General features: G+C 41.5%; 1 protein-coding gene across 2 annotated transcripts in view; it reads right to left on the reverse strand.

Annotated features, from left to right (window-relative positions):
• Positions 1–140: 140 nt before the first annotated feature.
• The window catches only part of prickle1a (prickle homolog 1a), a 25922-nt gene continuing 9049 nt past the window's right edge, over positions 141–17013 (reverse strand). The window contains exons 1-8 of one of the 2 annotated variants that reach the window (XM_084397937.1): positions 9924–10135; positions 6053–6235; positions 4500–4613; positions 3500–3637; positions 3212–3415; positions 2926–3112; positions 1975–2823; positions 147–1621 (exon numbers count right to left, since the gene is read on the reverse strand). In XM_084397937.1, coding sequence (XP_084254063.1) covers positions 801–1621; positions 1975–2823; positions 2926–3112; positions 3212–3415; positions 3500–3637; positions 4500–4613; positions 6053–6223 — 2484 coding nt within the window. In that variant the 5' untranslated portion in view covers positions 6224–6235; positions 9924–10135 and the 3' untranslated portion in view covers positions 147–800. Of the gene's footprint in view, positions 1622–1974; positions 2824–2925; positions 3113–3211; positions 3416–3499; positions 3638–4499; positions 4614–6052; positions 6236–9923; positions 10136–17013 lie in introns of those variants that run through there. The other variant, XM_084397936.1, reaches the window with a different exon arrangement.

Below are 17013 nucleotides of genomic sequence, written 5' to 3' on the forward strand. Positions count from 1 at the left end.
TCAAAAATGTCAATCTCCATGTGTTGATAGATCCACAGTAAGACAATAATGCAGACGGAATACAAGAACACATCCTGTTGGACTACAGAAAGGATTAATGTCGACTTTAAAGACATAGTAGACACGAAATGTGCATGTATATATGTATATATATCTCTTTTTTTTATTATTAGCCTTGCGTTCCAGTTTGCATTTATACAGCTTACAGTGATCTGTCTGTATGACCCATTAATAAAATGACACTCAAATAGGCTTTGGATAATACGTAACGTACAATGTTTGTACAAATTGAGCAGAATTGCTGACCGTGGCGTTACATATTTATTTTTAAAACCCTGATTAACAAAAGTGGAGTCGCTGCAAACCTTTGTTCTTTAGTATTTTTTTTACAGTAACATTCTTTAAAAAAAAATCTTTTTGAAACTCAGGGATATAAAAATATTAGCTTTAACTCATACATTTTACAATATATACACATTCATTTTTGCAAAGTTAAATTATTCTCTCCATTAGTCTCTAAAAAAGCGGCTTTATTATAAATATTATATTCTTCTGGTTCTTTCAAAGACTATAATCACTTGTCACGTAATATGCGTTATTGCAGCAAGTAAGCATGGTTTTAATACTGCGTTGACCAACATCATCACTGTATGGCAAGACCACTGCAATATGTCCTGGGCAGAGAAACCTGAACAAGATGTATTCCACTTCAAATAACAGCTTAAAGCAACTTCCATAACGGCATTTGATAAAAGACGTATTAAGATGCAGATCAACTGTTGCAAACTTCCTTGCCAGTTCTATGAAATTATACAGTTTTTGTCCTTTCGTCCTCTCTTCTGTTTGGACTTTGTCCTTGTGCCAATGGGATGTTCATCAGCGTAATATTGGTACCGAGGTTGTCTTGGTTGTGGAATAGGCTGGCCCAGGAAAAAGCCTTCCTCCTCTGATTCAGATGATGAAGAGGAGCAGGTAGAACACCAGTCATCTTCATCCCCATAAAGACGTAAACATCTCTCTGCCCCCTGATTGTGCAAACCGTATTCAGAGTCAGCGTGGGCATAGGGAGGCTGTCTGTAGTGAGCGTTCGGACCGGGCTCGTGCTGGCGACGGTCCTCCTTAAAGCACATACGGGCCTTTTCTTTGGGCAACAAGTGAAGTGCATTGTCCGAACGAGACTTACGACGACTCCTTCGCCTGTGGTGATGCCGGTGGCGCTGCTGATCTTGCTCGTCGAAGTGGTACGCTCGTCTACGAGTACGTTCACTCATGGGAGGCTGCCGCACCTCCAGGCCATCATATCGTCCGTTATCTATAACATCATCTGAGAACTTTACCTGCTGAGGTTTGGACTGGGACTTAGACCTTCTTAAGACAGATAAGTGAGGTGGTTTGGGCCTCTCCTCAGGGAGCGGGACCTCCTGCTCCGGGTCCTCCTCTTCAATAACCTCCACACGCTCGAGCTCGGAGGTCAGGCTCTTCAGGGAGTTGGTGCTTCTGTGCAGCACTGATGAATTCAGCGTCCCCATGTTGCTGGTGTTCTCACAGTGTTCAAGCTCAGAGAACTGTTGTAACGAGTAGAGCAACTGTTTCTCTTTTATATCCCCATCAACTGAAGCACCTGAAAGGATCACAGAAGTTCAAATTATACTGTACAGCAGTGCAAAAAATTACATTCAATAGTCTATACGTAGAAATTTAAATGCCATGGTGTGCCTGATTTTCAATGACCACATCCCAGACTACCAGAAATGCAAAATTCTACAAATTCCAGTTTGCCACCAAAATTACACTTAACTTTTTGCCTACATTGAACACGTTTTACTATATATATATATATATATATATATATATATATATATATATATATATATATATATATATCTCTACATCCATTCCTCAGATTTCCCCCCAATTGCCTCACATTCTTTGCACTCAGCAAATATCACTTGGACATCAATCCTTTAGTCTCACCTGTGATGTTGGAGAGCGCCAAGGAGTCCATTGAGTCTCTGATGTTCTGCTCTGCTGGTTTAAGTTCATCTGTGATGCATTCCAAGGAGTCATTATACCACTGTTTGTCTTCAAGCTTAAAGCTGGCTCCATGCTCCAAATCGAGCTCCTGGAGCTTTCTGCTGCTTGCAGGTCCAGGGTGACTCCCATACGCAGAGTCACCTAGTCCATCCTGGGACTGTGCCCAGTACATGTCTGCCTTGTACTTTTTACTGGCCAGACTGCCATTCCCACCACTGCCTGGCATCCTGGGCTCAGTCTTGTTTTTGGCATCAGAGTCAGTCGTCCAGAGGTTGTTTGGCCTAGTGTCCTCCGGCTGCTGGAACATTCCATGTTCACCAAACTTGAGAAGGAGCTGGGTCATGTAGTCCTCATGCTCAGCCCATTCCTCGTGGTCCTCGGGATCTTCCTGCTCCTCCCTGTTCCTCCAGAAGTGGTTGTCTGCAAAGCTTAGCTGTGACAGCTTGTTGGACAAGGTGTCGTCAGCGTTCCCTGAGAGTCCGGGGAACTTGTAATTGCCTGCAGGTGAAAAGAGAAGAGACTGTCGACATTGGTCTGCGGAGCGGCTGCTTTGTCCCATCTTCACACTGCGCCGTGATTCCCGAGATCTTGCGGACTGGAAGGCAGAATCGGAAGAATCCGAGGCGTGGACGTCCTCCCCTAGACTGCAGGTCTTGGAACAGTAGATCCTGCCTTGTCTGGGTAAAAAGGGACAACCAAGCAAGGAGCTCTTGCACTGAGCACAGCTAAAACAAGCATCTGTGGCGTGCCAGTGAAGGCCATCATACGTCATTTGGGCATGGTCCACCCCTAGAGGAAAATAAACAGGAGTTAAAGGTCAGCTTCTTGCAGGCGAAACGTGGTTTTGTGGTAAATGACGTTGAGACATCAGAGAGACACATTTGGGCTTACCGATGTGTTCGGCGCAGGCCTCACAGTATTCCGCGTGCAGAGACTCAAAGCAACCGCAGCAGAAGGGCCGACCATCCTTCATGATGTACCGTTGACCACCCAGGATGGTCTCGCATTCAAAGCAGGAAAAGTGCTTCATATGCCAGTGACGACCCTCTGCCTCTGTGCACTCGTCCGCAAAAATAATCTGTGAGGACACCAATAAATGAATAAGAGCATCCATGATGTAACATGCCTTGTTTCATGCACAATACAATGAGTGTGTTTTTTGAAAAACTAAACTCACCTCATCACAGGAGGAACAGCGTGGCTTTAGCAATTCAGCATGATGCCGTCCACAGTGGACCTTCCCATCCTGGTAGAAGTAAATGAGATCAACCAGGAGCTCATTGCAGGTGGAACATGTGAAGCACGATGGGTGCCAACACTGACTAGGTCCCGCTCGTGAAGCGAACACCACCATCTCCCCTCCACTGACGTTCTCTCCACACTGAAGAGGCAAGATGTTTAAATAAAACAATCAGCTTCAAACAGTCACTTCTTGCATCGCAATACGCTTAGTTTAAACACCTACGTGTTCACACATGGCATGAAGCATCGTCCTTGGCAGCAGTCTTAGAGTTCCTCGCCCGAGGGCCTCTTTCTTTCTCTGCACGCTAAACATGTGAAGCTCCTTCTTCTCTTCTTCACTGAGAGACTGGCAGTATCGCACCTAAGGGGGACATTTAAAACGTGTTTGCTGTCAAACTATTAAGAAAGAAGCCCTTGTGGACCACATGCAGGGTCTTTTGAGCAAAGAGAGTAGGCCTATTCCTTTTAATGTGCTTACACGCTAGAGAAAGCATTGAAGGAGAGTTTGACAAATACAAATGCATACAATGTGTTTTGAGTGGAAAGACAACCAGGAATACAGCGAATTTGGTTTACCAAAGCACATCTGCATCCAACAAAAGTCTACATCAGAGTGCACTGCTGCAAAAGATAAAAATTTCTCAACTTTGCATGATAGTGCATCAGTTTGGCAAACCTTCTATGCTCATCCCCATTAAAATCCAAGCCTTATCTGATACAGTACAAACTCTTGTGTGCAGGTTCCCTTATAGATGGCTAGGAAATTTTCCTGAGTACTTTGGCATACCTTAACACAGGAAAATCAAACATCTCTTGATTTAAAGAGCAAAATTAAGAGTCACGCACTGAAAAACACAAACTATGCATGTTTTAAGTTGTGATGCATAAAAAAGTTTGTTATGTGACCCAGAGCAATGTCTCAGATTGATTCAGACCGAGTCTCTCCAAGCAGCATCATTTAATCTTCAGCTCAAAAGTCTCATTGTACAAGCACCCACATAGATATGAAGTGACAAAGCTTCTTTCTGTAATGGCAGGAGTGTGGTGAAGCTCTAAACCCATGAAGCTAAAAACACCCACACCACGTTGCAGTTAAAAAGCTATTTGAAGGGGTTTTGAAATGTGATGCGTGGGCATTTTGGACTGCAGCGATGCTGGGGAAACAATAGGGGCTTTCATGGCTGCTGATGCAGGTCCTATTTCCTTTGTTTCTGTAAACTCACCTCATTGTCATGAGGAGGTAGCTGGTACAGGAGCTGCTTGATGCGGTATTTCTCCCCGGGGCTGTTCACATAAGGGACTTTGTCCTCAGGTAGGCAAGAGAAGTAGAGCTGGACCTGGATATGAGATGGAGACGGATCAGGTCAGTCACTCCATGTAGAGTATGCACAAAGTCAAAAAAGCAGTTACACTAGACTAGCCCAACATCTGTCTTAAGTGATCCCCTCAATGGAATCAATCTTTCTCAACTGAGCACTTGTGATCAGATTTCCAGAGACAAATGTTAACGCCGTGTGTACCAGGTTGAGTCATTCCTGTGTATCTATCAACATTGCCATTTCCATTAAATTACCTTTTCTGAAACTTGAGCCACCAGTTTTGAGGCTGAGGAAAGGTTTTTACTGTACTCTATTGTGCTTCTATGACACTGTGACCTATGCCTTGTGAGTGGGAACTCTTTATGAGTGCTGGTCGTAACAGCCCCCAGATAAATAGCTGGACTGTGCTTGTCTTTTCCTGCATAAAGAGAATCCTGCTGCTGTTGAGTCAGTCTACTGGAATGGCATTTAGACCTGATGATCAGCAGCACCATAAATCACCCCTCATTTCAAGCTGATATTACCTCTGGTACTGAGCCTTAGGCACTTGAACAACACTATTCCTGAGTGTTTGTGTTCTTCCCCACAATGATCACCTATAATCTGCAGGGCAATTCACAGAACGGCTGCTATAAAGGCATTACAGTTGGCTCTTGCATTTAACACAAAAGCTGAACTGGGATTTTAGGGGTCTCCAAATTGCTTTAGACCTTTTTCCTCACCCATCACTTCAGATTTTATTCAAGGGTGCTCTTAAGGACAGCCGGGGGAAGTGTGGGACACCGACTGGAATCAGCGCCACATCAGCGCGCCTCCAGGCACGAGAGGACCGCCTTTGCGGACAATGCCAGGAAAAAAAAAGTTGTGGCTGCGAGCTTGGCTGTTAGCAAACTGCTTTTCCTCATCATTTCAAGCCCTTTTGTCTGGCAGCTTGAGATAATGACTTGCAGATTTTCCATGAAGTAGTTTGTAAATAAAAAGCAGCATTTCCTGTTCCCAAAATGCCTGTGGGGTGCTTCCTTCACAGTGTTTAGCTGTGCCTGCAAAAATGCAGTAAGGTCCTCTAAATCTTAGTGACTGTGACTAGCTTTGCTGACAGAATGATTGACCAACAGTTTGGAATTTTAATAAAGATCACATCTGGTGTATTTATTGTATAACAGCTTGCACATTGTGTTAAGATATCACATCTTGAACTGCATGATACTATTTAGCCATAACAGAGCAGATTCTTTCCCTGAAACTGAAGACATGCGACTGCTTTGCATTTTGTAACATGGTTGTTATTGCGGTTTTCCCCTTTCAAAACAATGTTGCCATTTTGGCCTCATGCTGCCTTCTAACCATTTCCTACCTTACATGTGCATTAATGCAAGTTCTCTGTTAAATGCTTTACGTTGTGGAGGCAATATTCCAATAAGTTCTAGACTTTCATAAGCCCATAGAGATTGGTTTACCTGTTCTGGTCGAAGTCCTGGTGGCACCCAAGCATATTCCTCCAAGGCACAGCCCGAGTCGTCATCTGAGGTGGAGCTCCGCTGGAAGCCGAACGTGAGCTTGTTGACCTTCGGCTCCATGTCCAGCTGCCTCACGGCACCGTGGAAACTTCCCGAATTCTCGAGGTTCATCAGAAAGACCTCCTGGAGTGGTTAAGAGGGAACAGTGTGTCATGGATCACGAAACCACATGATAAAACACCTCGTAAGATACATTGTATTGGGATGAGAACAATAACGCAACTGGAATAATGCAGCGTCCTAAAACATTTCATGGCAGTTACAGTGACTTCCAGCCCAGGGTGGAGGCCTGTTAAATAGATTCTGCTCATAAAACGATGGCAGTTTTATTGTTACTGCTATTGTGCCGAGTTTTGCCGTGATGTGGTCGGACATTCCCTCCAAACTTCAACCATCCTAACTCTTTTACAGTCAATTTATTTTAATGCATTTTCCTGACTCATCATCACCGTGGAAGCTTTCTGGTATTTTCCATTTCCTTCTATTGGGACGCTCTTCTGGTTAAGTTGAGCACTAATGCATGCCATATATGATTTTTTCCCAACGACATAGTTTACTTGACTCCGTTCAGAACTCTTTCAGCTCACACTGACAGAGGACTGAAATCTTTTGCGTTCTTCCCTGTCACTCCTTTGAAGTCCATTCAGGACACCAAGCATAACAAAGCCATATGGTAATGCTTGAAACCCATGTCTTTCTTCAAGCCCCTGTGCTGTTTGTTGAGGACAGTGTTTTAGAACCTGCCATACCGCATCACGTCCTGCTGAGTGACGCATCATCTGATGCTTTGATCTCTGGAGCTGCTGTTTTTGGAATGAAAACAGGTGAGATGGATGGAATGAACCCAATGACAGGTGTTAGTTTCACATGTACAGCAATTTAGACTGGAACGGGAAGATGCATCCAGAATATGTGCATCAACAATTAAAGGGTGAAGCTCACAAAAAGTGGCAAGAAATGTCAGATCATATTTCACACCAAAGAGAATGACAGGACTTTTTTTGCATTGTAGTGGTATATGTGCTTACTTTTTCATAAAAGTAATGCCGCAATGTGTGTGTGTGGTGGGGGGGCATATCTCTAAAAAAAGAGAAATGCATCTTTAAAACAGTAGTGAAAGTTGTTAAATTTACTAAGGTTTTACAAGAACACAATACAAACACAATCAGAATGCTATCAGATAACACTGGGTAAATGAAGTTAAATCGATGTGCTATTTCACATGTGAGATTTTGAAGTAAATGCAACTGTGCCCGACCCATCACAATCCCATCTATAGATGAACAACTGAAATGACCAAACATGGCTTTTTGTTCAGGCCTGAAATTCTCTTCAGTTGAAATCATAAAGACTTCCAGACAAACCCAATCCAAGAGAGGCTTCTTCACCAAAGTACTTAATTTTAGGTGTTCAAATACCCCAAACTCTTCTCAGAAGAACCATTGAAGTTCCTGTAAGAGACTACTCAAACATTAACTCGGTTATGTAATTCTATCAGAAGAGAGACATTCCCTGCCATGTTACACACGTGTTCTGGTGGTGCAAAATCCACTAGTATATGATATTTTCTTCAAAGGAAGTTGCTGACACAGGAAAGGAGCTCAAAGAGGCAACACCCTTTCTCCTAAACAGTCTCCTTAAGTATGCTAATTTCTGTCTTAGATGCCATCAGCATCACTTCCTGAGACTCCAGATCTAATCAACAACTGAAGTGAAGAGAAACTGCAGTAAATGTTTCATCGAAAATAAACAGCTATTTTACGATTGAGTGGCTCTGAGTGAATCGCAGGGACCTCGGGGAACCAAAAGCAGTTCCTGTCTGAAAAAGCTCGCCCTGAAAAAGCCCTCGAGCCCCGAGTGTTTAACAGCCTGCTCTCTTGTAGAGCTGCTTGTTAACATGACTTTGGAGGTCTGAGATGCATATCTGTTAGATCCACCCACGCGAGGCCTGAATGGGCCTCAATGGGGGGCAGATATGGGTGGAGGGCGAGTTGCCTGGGGAGGGGATGGACCCCGGGTGATCACACAAGGGTAACTACCAGAGACTCATATGGTAATGGACCCTCAGCATAGCAAAGGACCAATTTCATGAAGACTTAAAGTGAATAAATGCATTTTAAGCACTTTTATTTCTACATTAAATGATGCATAACTTCACGTGGCTAATCAAAATGATACTACCATGCAAATGAAGTCTCTGACAAATTAATTTGCATAAGTGTCCTGAGGACACCAGGTCAAGACCCAACAAATTACATCTTACTCAATAGCCCATTTCCACAACTTTGGTGTGGAAATGTGAGCGGTAACCATTCTCACAGAAATAGCATGGGTTAACTGGGTTAAACCAGATTCAGTTCGATGACTGTGAGCATAGTGGAAGTTAGGTCAACAGATTCCACCTTTTAGAGACAGTAAATGTGACCGTTTAAAACATAATACTGCATAACTACCACATTTTTCCTCAGCTAAATTAGTCAGAATGACACTCATTATGGGTGCATTAAATATTATGTGGTTAATGAGAATAGTATGTGTGTGTAAAAACAAGCCTTCATTAAGCCCAGTAAATGTGGAAATGTTCAGCAGATCCACTGGCACCGATGGCGCTCCATTAGTCCGGCCCGTCAGGACCTGTTTGATTTGGCCCAGTCCAGACCTGAATCAGTGCTGGAATTCTGTCTATGGATTTAATGTTAAGAACAGCAGAACTGGCAGACGATGTGAGCGAGTCCTGCGCTCCACAAATGAGGAGTTTCCCTCCACGGCTGTTGAGCCAGTAATAAAACTTCAATCCAACAAATACAATCGTTTGTTATGACATGTCACTTCCAAAAACACTTGCATACAAAAGCATCTTTGAATCTTCTAAAACAAACAAGTCCAAATCTCCAAACTAGAACCTAACTTACCTCAAAGCTTTAACTAAAACCCTCAAAAGTTCATATGAGCAAATAATTAGATCTGTGTTTTTACTAGTTGTCAATAGATCACAAGAGTAGAGCCCAAATAATACTGACATATTATACATGATGCACTTTAATGATGGCAAATTAGATGTACACCATTTCACACTCAAAATATTCAGGCTACTCAAATTTCTATACTCACCCAAAATTTCCTAACAAAATATTGTAAAACATTAAATATTTAGTCTGCATTTACAAGATTGTCATTAGAATCAACCACTTTTGTTAATCAACCAATTACAAATGGTTATCAGTCTGATTACCAATTATGATTACTAGTTTTTACCTTCCAAAAGACATACAACTGTTATCTGAAAATATATTTATGATGCCCTAATGCCAAGATAGTGACAAGTCTATGGTTATCGGACAAAAAAAAGAAAAGTTTAACTTAAAGTTATATCAGAGAATGCTAGACATTATAAACAGGAAGGAGGCAGTGTCGACTCATTCTGGAGCGTTTGGGTGATCCTCCCAAACTTTTGGCCAAACTTTGAAGAACTCGAGTGTTATTCCAGGACCAAATGGTTTCAAGGCTTGTCCCAACACACTGAAGACATTAGAGAAAGACCACCTGCGTTCTGACCGGCTGGAGCCAGATGACTAGAAGCTTCGGATATTTACCCACAACACACCTCTCTGACACCTTTTTCCTTTTCAACAGACCTTTAAACACACGCAGAGTCTTCAAATCTGTGCTGCACCACCTACAATTAACTGAGAAGTTTATACAAGCTAAATATAACTAGAAGTAGGACGTGACACAGCAAAATATAGGTCGAATGTGCACCCAAAGGCCCTGCAGAGAAGACTTTTAAATGTTTCAAAGTTTCAAACCATACCTGCTCGCTCGGCAACGTCTTCAAGAAAATCGAATCAAACTGTGTTCTCCAAAGGTCCCGTGATTCCTTGACTACATGTCCTCAGTGTGAGCCTCATCCCATCTAAATCCAAAGCAGACGTTGTCACGCGTGTGAGCCGACGGCGCAGGACGAGTACAGTAGTGTGTGTGTGTGTGTGGAGCACAACTCTAGCAGATGCTCTTCCATTTACTGCAGTCCTGTGGAGCCACTCCCCCGATAACCCGAGCTCAGCGTGGCTCCTAAACCAAACCCCCTTCACTTCAAACACACTTCACATTACTTACAGCAACGGTCAGTTTCACCCAGCCCTTCCTCGGGTTTCTCGAGCGACTGGGACTCTTTTACATACAAACCTCACATCAATATTGATAACACGGTAACGCTTTACAATAAGGTTCATTAGTTAACTAGCATGAACTAACAATGAGAAAAAACATTTGCTACAGTATTTATTAAACTTTGTTAATGTTACTTAATAAAAAATACAGCTGTTCATTGTTAGTTCATGTTAGTTCACAGTGCATTAACTGATGTTAACAAATACAACATTTGATTTTAATAACGTATTAGTAAGTGTTGAAATTAATATTACCTAAGATTAATAAATGCTGAAGAGGTATTGTTCTTTCTTAGTTCATGTTAACTAATGAACCTTATTGTAAAGCGTTACCGATAACACAATCTGGTCTTATACACTGAAAGAAATTGGTGTAGAATTCACTACAGGATCTACTTTTAAATGTTCACTCGGAAATTACTCACAAAAATACACCAAATAACATTGAATTAAATGTAACATTTTGAAGTATTTTCTACAATAAATCTTTTTACAATAATCGTTTTATTCACAACATCAACAAATCTTTTTTTTTTTTTACAGTGTAGAATTTAGTTTTAAAACGTAAAATAGTGTTAAATTTCATATTCAACGTTGACTTCTTCAGTGTTTCTGTCTTGTTTTCCAGCACAAATATTTTAACCTTTTTAAATCAAGATACATTTACTGGAGAAGCAAAAATACACTAGACATTCTTGTTGTCTTCTAAGAAATAATGAAAATTAAGTGAATTTATGATTAAAATAAGATAAAATATCAGTGCAGTCAGAAAAATAATCTAGTTTTCCCTTTTAATTAAGTAAAAAAAAATCTGACCCCAGTTCTTCCTGTTTTAAACAAACTCGCCTAATTTTGACACATTTCTTTCTATGTCATTTTGCACCTCAGATAAATGATCTGATTTAAGAATGTTTCGATATTTGAACTGGTAAACGAGTGAGAAAATACATTTTTGCATTGAAAATTATTCATAATATTGTAATATTTAAGTATTTGTTCTGAGATGGCGCTTTTCAATCAGGAATTCCATAGATTGCCAATATAGATTGCAAAAAAAGTTGTCCTAATAAAGATCATTTAAGTGGCTCCTTAAGCAAAAGTGATCAAACTGAAGCGAGTTGCAACCCTTCATGCATTAAATGGAGTTTCAGTCAAACGTCACTCTTTCACGTCTCAAGTCAACAATGATGTCAGCAGATCCAGACCACAATGCCTGAAAGACTCCACGTGGTACTTACAGAGCGTTTACCATGCAAATCAAAAAGGCCGTCACTATCAGAGCCAATCCACTTCCGTATGGGTGTTTTGCTTTTAGCATGCGTGCCGTTTGGGGAAATACATACTTTTTGTCCTTCACTGGCATTGAAACACTAGGAAGGCTGATTCTGAATTCAGAATGCAAGAACTGTTCAACCAAACCACCAGGAGACCCAAAGGAACAAGGTTTTTTGACAGAAAAACAAATGTCTACAGTTGGAAAATGAGTGCAACCAAATTCACCCTTTATGAACGCCTTATGCGCCCCAAGTAGTGACCCCAAAAACCTCAGTGTCCTGCCTAGAAAGACAGTTTACCTCATCTCGCCTTCATTTCCTGAGGAATGTGCCAAAGGTGAAGACCTTCCTGTTGTTTAAACAAACAAAAGCTCAGAGTTTGTTCTCCGTCCAGGAGGACGAGGCTCCCGGTTTCCTGAATGAAGGATGATGGAGGAAGTTATGAAACTCCATTCGTCTACCCAGGGTGGTCTTTGTTCTTACCTCTATCATTTCACCACAAACCAACAACTTTGTGCTCATGAAATGGAAACTTCCCTTGGGGGTGTGCAAAAAAAGTGTCAGATTCAACAGCTCGGTTAACTGGCCAATGATCTCGTTGTACCAAACAGTCAAGTCACCTTTATTTATACAGCTCTTTTTACAATACAGATCGTTTCAAAGCAGCTTTACAGAGATAACAGGAAAATAATGCAACAAAGTTTGTTTCCAGAAGAAAATTGCATCACAGTCCAGCTTAAGTAAGTTCAATGATGGTTCATTTATGCTGTAAAAAGTTATTAATTTAGTTCATTTATATGTATATCGTAATGTCATCGTCCAGCTCAGTTCAGTTCTCATATAATGGTGTCAATGCAGGCAGATCAATAATATTATAAATTAAATATTAAAATAAATGTCCCTAACTAAGCAAGCCAAAAGCCAATGGCGACAAAGGCAAAAAAAAAGGCGAAAGGGAGAAAAAACAAACAGAACAACAACTGCAGCTTAAACCCGATCTCTTATTTCCATAAAACATGAAATCTACCCTACAAATATAGGAAGCCTATAACAGACGCCGACTGTTCCGTGAGCTTTTTACGACCGCTGCCTTGAATAAAAGGGCTGGTAATGGGATGGAGGTTTTTTGGAGGACAACACCATTGTTGCGTTCAAGGCCACAGAGGTGCAAACACAGCAGGACCCGGACCAAAGCACAGCCCTTTGTGTGACAGAAACAAAGAGGAAGAGGGGATTTGTGCCCCCCTGGTTTTAGCGGCTCGCCGAAAGATAAACAAACCCCCGGACTTGCTTTCCATGCATCCCAAACGTTGAGTAACCTACTGAAAAACTACAGTGTGGATGTAAAAGAGCTTGCTTTGGAGTCCAAATGGATAATTGTTTTCAGAAATGCTATATTTTTGGTCCTCTGTACGAATTCACAGTTTCAGAAACTGGAAAGATTCACTTCAACCACACCGTCTTTCATTCACAGGCCTCAAACAACCACTGGAACATAGTTTTGGTCTCATTTAGTTAGTAAACCGAGCAATATATTCATCTTGATGGGTGCTGCTCTTCCTCAGTATTTTTGTGAGGTTATGTTCAAAATGAGAAAAAAGTAAAAGACAAACTGGTTTTCACCTTGAATTGGTTTTTCTGACACCACTGGCAGATAGATGTGTTTGATCTTTGTGGTTTTGCATCTCTATTAAAGGAATAGTTCACTATGCTCGCATTTACTCTCCCTCAAGTTGTTTCAAACCTGTATGAGTTTCTTTCTTCTGCTGAACTCGGATGAAGATATCGTGAAGAATGTCAGTGATCAAACAGTTGTTGGACCCCATTGACTTTCATAGTATTTTTGGTACAACTTTATTTTACAGTGTCCTTGTTACATATGTTACATACCATAGTAATAACAGTAAATTATACATGCTAACCCTCAACCAAAGCCTACCCTAACCCTATAGTAAGTATGTAGTTGTTTAATATTACAAATATATAATTACACAGTAACAATGACACCTTAAAATAAAGTGTGACTGTATTTTCTTCCTACTATGGAAGTCAATGGGGTCCAACAACTGTTTGATCACCGACATTCTTCACAATATCTTTATCTGTGTTCAGCAGAAGAAAGAAACTCATACATGTTTGAAACAACTTAAGGGCGAGTAAATAATGATTTTGAAGTGCACTATTCCATTAAAAGCATCCTGATTTAAGACCTTTGATATTTGTACTGGAAAACGAGACAAAAACTGAGCAAGAAAGTAACTATTATAAATGAGCTGTAGTGTGTCGAGCCTCAGGTCAGCGACCGACACACCCTGCGAACACTGACGGATGTGAATGAAGTCATTTGTACAAACTCCTGAGCCAAAAATACCAATGGTTTCCCAAAAACCCTTGAGAAGAGCCCCTTCAAATGAGTACTCTATCTGTCCTCGTTTTCAGGACGACCCTGGAAATAGACCAATCCATCACGCTGATGCTCTGTTGTGGCTCTCGTTTCACAGTTCAGGGTTGAACAAGGATTCCAGTGCAATATAAAACAGGACAAGTCACACATCCCTGACCTGGGATCCTTTCTGAGCACAAGAGGATCATAAATCTGACCCCTCCGGCCCCCTCATGGTCACAGCGGTTCAAACAGCTCCTCACACCTGGCCTGAAACTCACGGGTTGTAAAACCGAAAGGCCGTTTTGACCCGGCATGTCCTGACGCACTCGGGACCCCGTTCAGAAGATCCTCCGCCATTAACGGAGTAGTTCACTTTAAAATTCAAATTTACGGGTAATTTACTCTCCCCACGTCATCCAAGATGTCTTTCTTTCTTCAGTGGAAAAGAAATGAAGGTTTTTGAGGAAAACATTCCAGGATGTTTCTCCATATAGTGTCTTCAATGGGGTCCAACGGGTCGAAGGTCCAGATGTGAGTTTCAGTGCAGCTTCAAAGTCTCGACACGATCCAGCCGAGGAATAAGAGTCTCATCTAGACAAACCAGCGGACATTTTATAAACAAAATAAACATTTATATACTTTTAAACCACTAATGCTGGTCTTGCTCTAGCTGTGATGCGACACACATTACGTAATCAGGTTGAAAGGTCAAGCGGGACCTAGGGGGAAGAACAGACCCAGTGTTTACAAAGCCAACGTGCAAAGACTAAAGGCCCTTTCACACTGGATGCGATTTTGACGCACGAATAATTCGCGCGATGGTTTTATGTTTTGATCAGCTGTTTGTGTAATGAGTGCTTACACACCGAACGCGGATGTGCTGCGGCGGAAACACGACTTTCCGATTCAATGTCGATTTTTTTTACTTTAGCGGCGACAGAAAAGGCTTCAGCCAATCACACACTACAAGGACAACGATTTGAAAGACAATGTGTGGCGTTAGCTTTGCCAACCAACTCGCTTATCATGACTGTGAGTGTTTTGTGTGATAGTTTTAGTCGTTGTCCTGTGCTGTGTAGGCTAGCAGGCTAAACTACATCTGCGATAGAAAGCTAACACTATTATCGTCAAAGATCCGTGTTTACTTTGAACATGTAACAAAATGTAGTGAGACTATTTAGGGCTGCTTTTAGTATACTATACATTCTTTGTGTGATATCTACAGTTTCTAGTCAAATGATTTTAACTTGTTAGCATACTTTGTGTGTTAACTTACATATAACGTGTATTGACATTACAGAACGCACTGCGTTTAGTTGAAGATGCAAAAAAACAGTGGAAAAACCTCAGGGACACCTGTGTGAGAAAAAGGAGAGAGGAAAAGGAAACTAAAAGTGGACATTAGCTCATACTCCCCTTCAGAGACTCTGTTCTGTCGGGTGCACCCAAAACCTTCTTTTCTGTCTTTTAAAGGAAATGAAAAGCTCGTCTTCACTGGATGAAGATGATGATGATGATGAAGTGTCCATGTTTTCTCAGCTGTCGGCACGAAAGTTTTGGAATGTTGAAGCTCTGAACGTCACAGACGTCGCAAATTCGCGTCGCGGCTGATGTGGTTTTGACGCGAACTATTCGCTTTTTCGTTACGCATCCGGTGTGAAAGGGCCTTAAGTCAAACGCCATTTACAAAAAAAAAATGAAAAGGTAAAACAACGATGTCGGACGATTTTGAAGTTTGAGGAGAAAATGAGATGTAGTTTTTCGCCCTTCTCTACATTTCTGACCCGGAACACGCTTGACCTTTCAACCTGATTACGTGATGTGTGTCGCATCACAGCTAGTGGAAGAACAGCATTAGTGGTTTAAAAGTATATAAATGTTTATTTTGTTATAAAATGTCCGCTGGTTTGTCTAGATAAGACTCTTATTCCTCGGCTGGATCGTGTCGAGACTTTGAAGCTGCACTGAAACTCACATCTGGACCTTCAACCCGTTGGACCCCATTGAAGACACTATATGGAGGAACATCCTGGAGTGTTTTCCTCAAAAACCTTCATTTCTTTTCCACTGAAGAAAGACAGACATGAACATCTCGGATGACGTGGGGGAGAATAAATTACCCGTAAATTTTAATTCTGCAGTGAACTACTCCTTTAACATGATCTCGAGGGCACGTGTAGGACTCGAGTCCCATAGGATTGACCCATATTTGACAGCGTCCTAAATTCAGACTCCTGATGTGGGCCAATGATCACATGGACGACTGTGTTCCTGTAATAGATTCCTGCTAAACATCGTTCTACCATGCTATTCATTCAAGAACCTCATAGTGTGCGTATTGGCTGGAGATATCCCAGCATGCTTTGAGGGTCAGACTGGTGCGATGGCCCTGAGTTTGTCTGCTATTTATGACTGTTAACAGCTATTGTTCCAGATAGACCTCAGTTGTGTCCACTCCTTATCATAAAGGAGGCCGTTCTGGGACTTTAATGACCTGCCAATGGCCGTTATCAGAACACAGGCCTGACAAAGCAACAGCCATAAACAACAATAAAGCGCTGTTATCCTACTGTAAAAAGCAAAGGCCTAAAGAATAGCGAGAGGTCAACCGCTGTAGCCCTCGCCGGCCTGATGTTGACTTAGAGAGACTATCACAGGTCAGACACACACACACACACACACACACACACACACACACACACACACACACACACACACACACACACACACACACACACACACACACACACATCTTCTGTTGCGTATAATTAAATCCAGATGATTCCAATCCGATGTTACTGACGACTGTAACGTCAGAGTTTGAGAATGATTTCATATACACTACCACAATTTAGACTTAATTTCCAAAAGAAGTCTCTTCTGCTCACCAAGGCTGCATTTATTTGATAAAAAAATAAAATATATATTATGATTTAAAACAGTTGTTTTCTATGTGAATATATAGTAAAGTGTAATTTATTCCTGTGATCAAAGCTGAATGTTCAGCATCATTACTCCAGTCTTCAGTGTCACATGATCCTTCACAAATCACTCTAATATGAGGATTTGATG

The sequence above is a fragment of the Rutilus rutilus genome, assembly GCF_951802725.1.
Source record: "Rutilus rutilus genome assembly, chromosome: 23".
In the NCBI taxonomy this organism is placed as follows: domain Eukaryota; kingdom Metazoa; phylum Chordata; class Actinopteri; order Cypriniformes; family Leuciscidae; genus Rutilus; species Rutilus rutilus.